Below are 9465 nucleotides of genomic sequence, written 5' to 3' on the forward strand. Positions count from 1 at the left end.
GACTATTTCAGAGTTTTCCTTAGCCCAATCAAGAAAATACTTGTAGGGGATTCTCATATTTTTGTTTTAGGACTTAATGTAAGCAGAAAAAGAATTATACAAATATTTGACAGATATAAAGAAAAATAATTCAATTTTAAGCGACAAGAAAAATTTTAATTGTGTCTAGCTAGAAACACAAACATATATTGCACGTAACTTTTATTACACAGATATCATTAGTACATGGAACTACATCAAACCAGTTAATTACACTGTTGTAAATGTTTCTGAACAAACTAAAATTACCTAATGACTTCATGGTGAATAACAATACTATCCTTAATGTAGAAAGAGGACACAATTCACAACCCTTCCCCCCCCTTTGGCACCTCATCAATTCACAAGACAAGACTGTCAAGTTCACATCAGATGTTCTCCTTGTTCTTCAATTGACATCGACTGCATACACTTATTTAGTAAATCTTCTTCCTTTTTTTCTTCATTCATGTATGATTCAGAATCATTTGTAGAAACTGAAAGAAAAATAAAGAGTTTATAATGTCTGTTTTGGAAACAAAGGTGTATTTCGTCCTGAGTATTGAGATTTGTATTTAAGAACAACCTTCAAAATGACTACCTTAGTAATAAGCCTTTCACAAAAACAAATGGCCTGCAATTATCAAAACTTAACCACTTCCCCCTTCCTCCAAATCTCTTACTTTTTAAAATAAGATACCCAGTAAGTATTCAAGCCATGTTATTGTATAGCAAATTTTCTGTTACTAAGTCCTATTTTGTCTTCACTTGTCAAAATCTTTTGGTTATAGCTTCAGCTTTCTCCTCTCATAGTTTCAGCATTGTCCTCTCCTTAAGCATTAAGTTCCGACTCCACTCTTCTCTCAGGGACCACAGGGACTTCCCCCCTACCTGGGGTTCCTCCAACTATTATCTTTGAACCCAGACTTACTTTTTCCCCTGCTGTTTCCCTCATTTCTTGAACTGTCACCCAGCAATGGGATAGGAGTTCAGAAGGCCTAACTTCCCTACTTCCTGTTTACTTCCCTACTCATTATAGGAACAACTATGAAATTGTTTAACTTCCACTTAATCCTCTCCACTTTATCAATTCTGAGGCATACTTCTGAGCATTCTGTCTTCCCCTTTTGCCCTTTTCATTTTGTAGTATTCTGCACTTGTAGGATCCTTTATACTGATAACTTACCAACTCTGGATTTATCTGAGTTGCTCCGCAAAATTTTGATACAACTTGGTTGGCTTGCTTCCACTGGTTTGTTGAATATTAAAATTATATAGGTGATACAGCCCTTCATAAACTATGATGCCATACAAAATATGTTGTTCATCCAAAAATGGCACTATCTCATAAAAGTGCTATGGCTTGAAAAAGTCACGTTTGTGGTTCTGGGTTCTAACAAATTCATTCTGTTAAAGTCTCTGACCTTGATATTATACCTTTGCTTAGAACGACCTTGAATTTTACTCCCCTGAGCAGTATGTTCTCTTAAATGAAAGCAGAAACTATATTTCATACTCATTTGGAGAATTAAAGGCAAATTACATTCTAAATTTTTAATATCTTCTGTGATAGAAATGAAATTATTGGGTTTAATATTTTTTAAGCATAAGATCTTACAAAAATGCGTATTTTTAAAATTCCACATTTACCTGATTGCATGAACAGTTTGCTTGGTTTTCTAAAAATCTTCAGTGACTTACATCTTGTTTTAGATGCATATCCAGTTTTTAAACTGTAAGAAAGAGAAGCATCTTCTCAACAGCTGTCTAATGCATGTGGAGGACCATACGAATTCTTTTTATTAAGCTGCCAGCATCACCAAAAAGACTCTCAGTCTCCTATGACTTAATAACCCTGAAATGCAAAGCTAAATATTGTAGTGCAGGTTGAATAATCAGGCCTCTTATTCTTTTCCTTAATTCCTTTTTTTGTTTATAGTAATCTCCTGTGCAGAAGCAACCATATGCTCCTTTTGGAAGTGTTTGTGTTATTTCGAATTTGAGTGGTAATTACTGAAAAGGGCAGTCTTGCAGATCTCTAGCTGTTCAAGAAATTTTTACAATTCCACAAGATGTGTTCTAAAAGGAGTGGCATATCCCAGTCAGATCAGTAAAGAGACCATAAGATAAGATCCTTTAGTGCTTTTTGTCTAACAAATTCTGAATTTAGCCCAATGAACATATCAGGAAACAAGCTTTAATCTCATTTAGCTACCCTTCAAATAAAATTGGGGTATATTTTCCTCCTTTTAAACAATAAGAAACAGACCCTTCTTTGTTTCTCACTGGTCGCCAAAGGGAATGCTGTAGGATCATTTCAGGTGCGGGTGCAGCTGCCATGTTAGGAGGCCCTGAGTCCACTCTCTCCAGTTGGTGTCGCCATGTGGTGCAGGGGTAATGCTGCTTCTGTGAGTAACGAGAACTGAGGCGGCTCCTGTGATGAGTGAGGATACCTGTCATACAGATCACCTCAGTTAGAAAACCCTCTGCTTTCTTGTGAGAACTAGTGAGAAACTAACGAGGTGCACCTGCCTGGCTTTTGCGTGTGCTGGATCACGTGCATGTACTGCCTCTTCATTAGCGTCCGCAGGTAGTTGGCATTGTAGATCTTAGCAATGCCGCACAGATAACGCTTCTGGCCTGTGGTGAGGTCCGGATGCTAAAAGACAAACAAGATTTATAGGCACTGTAGAACAAGAGGTTGGCAGTATTCCTTATCTGAAAAGATGAATGTTCAGGAGAGCTGTACCATCTTACATTTTGCTTATTCAAATTCAGTTATGCTAATAGGGCCACGAAGAGAAAGAAATGGCCATTTAAACAGCACAAGTGACTCCGCGTGCTGTTTCCACTCAAGTGATTCAGATGCGTCTGCGGTGTGAGAACCACTGCCCTAGAAGAATAAGGAGAGTAGGGATATGCTGTTCTGTCAGTGAGTCTTAGTTCCTGGGTGCCTCTCAGTGAGCGTAGGCATCTTGCCTTCTAAATACAATTTTTGAGGTATCCTGTGGTATCTAAAAGCAACTCAACCACTCTACTTAGTCTTAACTAAAGAAACAGTCTTTTCTAGCACCAGAAGAATAACTGTGTTGTACAGACTAAGGGATAGTCTATTGGTCTTTGGTAAAGTAATTTTAACTAAGATTTTTACTTGCTGATTTTAGAAGGTAACACTCATTTGAAATGCAAGACTCCACTGTACATGTACGTGGGTATACACACACAGGATTTACTGTGACATCCAGAGAAAACTCAAACATTTTGGTCAAAAAATTGACCAATTTACACAGATCTGTTATAACCTTCATTTGCATTGCTCTCACAAGGATACTTCTGGCAGTTATGACCCTTAATGGGTAATAGAGGTTCAAGAGTTGTAAAATGCTTACTGCCATTTTCTTTACTTTCTTGCTTCTAATTTTGCAGACCTTCAGTGGAATCTATGAGTTTGAGTTTCTGTCTCTAGAATGTAACTTTCCTTAGGGGTGTTGAGCTTCCGGAGTAAAGGTACATTAGATCTCAAGTATCATAAAGCCCTGAAAGGGCTTGTCTTCTGAAGTGCCTTACCCTCTAAGTAGCTTATCTTCAATAAAAAGTTCATCTCTGAATACAAAGAATTTGGTACTTACACAAAGTATTGGTATTTAGTTAGCATACCTTTAGAAAGGACGCATCTGTCATTGATTTAGGGATGTGAATTGCTTGAATTTGAGGAGTTTTCCACAACTCTTGCAGCTTGGCTATGTGTGTGTTCACTTTGTGTCCATCTTTGATTCTGTCTGTAGGCAAGGACATTATTTGAATTTCATGAGCAAACATCAGCTCAACAAATTGAGTATTAATATCTATATATTTATTGTGTCTAATTATCCTGGAGTAGTAGTATGAGTCATTCTGTTAAATTTGAAGAGACTGATATGGCCATTTGGTTTTAGAGCATAAAAAACTCTAAGTTATTTATAAATATTTACTATATATATATATCATTATATATATAGACTACATTATTTGGAACTCAGCTGAGATGCAAACTGTTGATGGTAGTTTATTTTTGTTAGCTAATTGTATGTCAGACCACATTAAACAGGAATATACAGTATTACAAGATTTACAACAATATTTTATCATTCATTTGCCTTTAGCATATAGTATTAAACAAGATAGAATAACACAAATTTTATATCTTTAATGAGGCAGTGTTAAAAGGAAGGGCTTTACAGAATTTTACTAAAACTTATTTTTACACAATTTCAGTTATTTTAATGTTTTTAATATTGATGTGGGTAGATTAAAAGAACAGTCATTTAATAAAGATAAAAGTTGACATATATCTAGAAGAATGAAATTGGTTTTCAGTTTCAGACATTATTGAAATCAGTAACTTAATTTAGGGTATAAACTTCAGTAGCAGTTTGGGGAAAAACATCTGGGAAAATTTAACCAGTATATAACTCTTTGTAACACTACCCTTCTTCCCACACACTCCCTCCCTCCAGACAACTTTCCATCACTACCGTTAGTATCACTGTAGATCAGTTTGCATTTTCTTGAGTCTGATATAAATGGAAACATACATATATTCTGTTTGTGTCTGGCTTCTTTCACTCAACATAATTATACTGAAATCCATCAGTGTGTGATGTGTAACAATAGTTCATTCCTTTTTATTGTTGGGTTACATTCCAGTATATGTATATACACACACACACATACACACACACACACATATACATATATGTGATATATATAGATATATATCACAATTTGATTATCCATCCACCTGTTGATGGACATCTGGGTTGTTTCCAGTTTTAGGCTAGCACAAATAAAGCTGGAAGAACAGATTTTTAAGTTAAAAGTTTATATATTTAGTAAGTTGAATTAAATAAGCACAATTTTGTTTCAGTATTGACAACAAAGGCCACTAAGATTTTACATATTAAACTTTAGTTATTTATTTCTTCAAGATTTTGACAAATTGGAGAGTTAATTCAGATAAGTAAGTGTTATATTTGCCTTGCTGAAAGACTAACTGGTTTGCCAACAAATGGAAAATCATCTGGAAATTATGTTATTACGACCCTTAAAATATAATCTGGAATCTGTAATAATAAAAGTTTATTTTTTAAAAAATCCTTCAAGTCATAAATGTGGGCTAATTATGTAAGAATATATTTTTTGTGTCCCTGCTAATCAGTATTTCTGAAATGCGTATTATAGCCTGGACTAAAATTTAACTTCTCAAAACTTGATAGTATTTCTTTACAGAAAATGAAACATTTAGGGGCGCCTGGGTGGCACAGCGGTTGAGCGTCTGCCTTCGGCTCAGGGCGTGATCCTGGGGTTCTGGGATCGAGCCCCACATCAGGCTCTTCCGCTATGAGCCTGCTTCTTCCTCTCCCACTCCCCCTGCTTGTGTTCCCTCTCTCACTGGCTGTCTCTATCTCTGTCGAATAAATAAATAAAATCTTTAAAAAAAAAGAAAATGAAACATTTAAAAATAATAGTTAGGGGTTCCTGGGTGGCTCAGTCAGTTAAGCAGCTGACTCTGGCTCCATGCTCAGTGGGGAGCCTGCTTGAGATTTCTCTCCCTCTGCCCCACCCCCGCTCAAATAAATAAATCTTTTTTAAAAATAATAGTTCAACTCAAAAAGAAACACCCAACTGAAAAATGGGCAAAGGACTTGACTAAACTTTGGATGGCTCCAAGGAAGATATACAAATGGCCAATAAACACATGAAAAGATGCTCACTATCACTACTCATTAGGGAAATAGAAATAAAAATAACAATGAAGTACCATTCCATACTCCTAAGGATAACTATCATTTAAAAAAATGAAAACAGGGGCGCCTGGGTGGCACAGCGGTTAAGCGTCTGCCTTCGGCTCAGGGCGTGATCCCGGCGTTATGGGATCGAGCCCCACATCAGGCTCCTCTGCTGTGAGCCTGCTTCTTCCTCTCCCACTCCCCCTGCTTGTGTTCCCTCTCTCACTGGCTGTCTCTATCCTGTCGAATAAATAAATAAAATCTTTAAAAAAAAAATGAAAACAAGTGTTAGCTAGCATGTGGAGAAACTCGGACTGTGTCCGTTGCTGGTGAGAATGTAAAATGGTGCAGCTGCTGGGGAAACAGTGTGGTGGTTCCTCAAAATATTAAACAGAATAATCACCATATGATCCAGCAATTCCATTTAAAAACAACCACATTATTTATATGTATATATGCATTTTTATGCACGTATATACAAATAGGTATGTGTCTTTGTATTTTTCTCAAGTAACTGTAAGGACTATACATTTTCCAAGGAAAAGTAAAGTGAATCCAGGTTTATGTATCATTGAATTGAAATTGCTCCCCCCCCCACAAAAAAAATTTAGTGAGATGCCTTTGGGGGTTTGTCTTACTCTCTCAATTCCAGCAGCTTTATCCTTTATTTCAAGTGAGAGGAAAAATAGCAGCATTGAGAAATATTTTATGTTCTTTAAAGTTGTTCAAGTTAGAATTTTTCCCTTCAATTTATGTATAAACCCAAGGCCATACTCTGTGCTTTTCAAACATCAGTTATAAACACAGTTCTTTTCAGACTTGTTGCTATTTTGAAGTACTCTTTTTAAAATGCTTGATGTGAAGTATCTTAATAAGAGAAAAAGAACCTGCTGGATTGTTCTTTGAAAATCTTAAAGACTAAGTTCACCAGGATGCTAATAATGTCTATTTTAAAAACTCCATTATATTTGTAGTTATAGCAATATTAGCATCTCTGAACCATGTTATTTATAGGTTATTTATAACCATGTAGTTATAGCAATATTAGCATCTCTGAACCATGTTATATTTATATTTATAAAACTCCATTATATTTGTAGTTATAGCAATATTAGCATCTCTGAACCATGTTATTTATAGGTGTTATCTACTTTATATGCTCTACTTACCAATACCTTTGGAATTCTGATAATAAGAATGTCCAGCTGATCTGTTGGGGGAAAAAAAGGATTTAAATAATATGCAATAATTGAGAGTTTTATAAGCATTAAAGAAAGTATTTTAAATGAAAAAAGGACAGTACTGCATATGCTTCTTACTTTTCATGTTTCCATCAGATGGAATATTCTGCAATTTTTCTACTGTAATCCTGGTTATATCCTAATGGCTCCAGGCTTTTTCAAAGTGAGTTATCTGAGGTTTTTACCATACTAGAAAGGATTTACCTTAAGCCAGATTTGGTCTTACTTTTAAGGCCTCTTAATCTAATTCCTACATTGAGCTCAATAAAGTAGTTTGAGCTTCTGTGTTATCTGTGGTATTTCTTTGCTCTCTTTATTTTTAATAAAGTAACTTTGATATGGAAAAGACTATCTTGTTCTTTACTGTATGTAATTAAAGTATACTGGAACTGATAAACTGGTCTGGAATGTTTCTTTTTTCTTTTTTTTAAGATTTTATTTATTTACTTGTCAGAGAGAGAGAGAGAGAGCACACAAGCAGGGGTAATGGCCGGCAGAAGCAGGCTCCCTCCAGAAGAAGCCCCATATGGGACTCGATCCCAGGACCCTGCAGATGCTTAACCAGCTGAGCCACCCAGACATCCCAGGTCCAGAATGTTTCTATTTTTGTGCAAGTTCTTTTTTCTTTTTCAAATTAAGACAAAACACCCTTCCTTCCTGCTTCCTTCAATTTATTCAATGACCAAGTGTTCATCGATCTCCTGATATATTAGGATCCAGCACTTAGTCAAGCACTATAATGAACAGAAAAGAAAGACAAGACTCCATCTTTAACAGTCTTCCAGGGGCGCCTGGGTGCCTCAGTTGGTTAAGCAGCTCACTCTTGATTTGGGATGATCTTGGGCGTCCTCACTCCGTGGAAAGTCGGCTTGAGGATTTGCTCTCTCCCTCCGACCCTCCCCGTCCCGCGCGCGTCCGCTCTCTCTCAAATAAATAAATCTTTTTAAGAAAGTCTTCGATCCACTATATATATATATATATATAGTCATGGGTGCAGCAGGAGCCATGACTGTGTGCTTTTGGAGAGGAACACCCTTGCAGCTCTCACTTTTAGGGAACAAACTGATGGAAGGGATGAGAAGGTACTAAATACTAATTGTCTTCAGCATCCAGGGCATAATAGTAAAAAACCTGCTCAAAATAAAATGGATTTATGAAGAAAAATTTCAGTAGGAAGAAAATGTCAAGATCAAGGTGCCTCTAATATTCATAATTATCTGTCTCATTGGCATTTATGAATCCCCTGGACATAAAGGTGGCTAATGTCGCACATACGGAATGATTTATTGACTTGGAAACCCTCCTTTGAGCCTCTGTTTCTGCTGGGCCCTCAACCCCCTCTTTTTGCAGAGATCCTGAGGGGGAGACGGCGTATTTTCCAGCAGGTTTCGCAGCGCCCCCTCGGGGCAGAAAAATGCACCCAGGCAATTGTCGCAGTCACCGCGTTTAGTCACTGCACCAACACTCAACCTTACCTCACAAGCCCTTCCCCTAAACAGTGAGTCGGCTTCCATCTGTCCCACCCCAATCACAACAAAGGTTCTCCCCTCCTCCCACTTCAGTCCACCCCAGACCAGTCCATTGGAGCAGCCAGCTCCCACCCCCTCCTCCACAGGGGATCACGACCCGGGGCCGGTCGTCGTCCTCCCTAACCCCTCAGGGCCCCTCAGCCTCACCCGCCGCCGCCACCCTCGGTCCTGGCCACTGCGGGAGGCTCTGCGGAAGAGCTGCATTCTGTCCAGTCGGACACCGGACCCTGGCCGGGCATCTCCTCCCCGGTGCCCGGACCTCGAGCGGTGTGCGGAAGCGGCTTTGCCCTCTCCCCTCCCCCGTCAGCACGCGTGCGTCAGGCCGGACGATATTGGGGGTGAAGAGGCGGACGCCGTATTCTAGCCCCCTCCGATGCGCTCCGGACACTGCCCGAATAGCTTCGGGAGAGCGGGGAGGGCAGATGCACGACACTGGAATTAAATTGGGGGAGGGGCAGGAGTTCTTTAGCTGATTGAGCGTTTGCACGGTTTGTGGAAGGGATTAGTCACGGGAAGGAAATATACATGCCCTCTAAAACAGGAGATGCCTTCCCCCTTAGTATTCCAGACCCTTTACAAATTTGCAAATCTTGAGTGTCACCATATAGGTCAAACATCAGGACGCAAACCAAGGACCAAAGTCCCCGGCGCAGGGATGCAGGGTTAGCCGTTATCCGTTATCACCAAGGCAACCAGGCGTCTCTACTATCCCAACCGCCAATTTCCGCCAACTACTTCTGCGCACACGCAAACCGCCCTCCCTCCCCACTCTGCTCCACGCCCCGCCTCTCTCCCGTCCTCCCACCTCCGTCGAAGTTTCCTGAGAACGCGTTTCACACGAAATTTGACCTGCGGGACGCTCCGTAGTCTGGGATGTACTAGAACAGAAGGCACAAAAGGATTTTGGAT

The 9465-nt window shown here is 39.0% G+C and overlaps 1 protein-coding gene across 2 annotated transcripts; it reads right to left on the reverse strand.

Moving 5' to 3' along the window:
* Positions 1 to 140: 140 nt before the first annotated feature.
* FAM216A (family with sequence similarity 216 member A) lies at positions 141 to 8976 on the reverse strand. 2 transcript variants are annotated; one of them, XM_040619937.1, is made up of 7 exons: positions 8704 to 8976; positions 6962 to 6996; positions 3676 to 3797; positions 2551 to 2677; positions 2288 to 2471; positions 1669 to 1751; positions 141 to 515 (listed from the first exon to the last, which is right to left on the reverse strand). In XM_040619937.1, the coding sequence occupies exons 1-7, from the start codon at positions 8793 to 8795 to the stop codon at positions 403 to 405; spliced, it is 756 nt and encodes a 251-aa protein (XP_040475871.1). In that variant the 5' UTR covers positions 8796 to 8976; the 3' UTR covers positions 141 to 402. The 2 variants fall into 2 exon arrangements, with proteins under 2 accessions (XP_040475871.1, XP_008687098.1); XM_008688876.2 differs by having other exon boundaries at positions 6956 to 6996; positions 8704 to 8958.
* Positions 8977 to 9465: the final 489 nt, after the last annotated feature.

This window comes from Ursus maritimus, unplaced genomic scaffold (genome assembly GCF_017311325.1).
Source record: "Ursus maritimus isolate PB19 unplaced genomic scaffold, ASM1731132v1 scaffold_33, whole genome shotgun sequence".
NCBI lineage: Eukaryota > Metazoa > Chordata > Mammalia > Carnivora > Ursidae > Ursus > Ursus maritimus.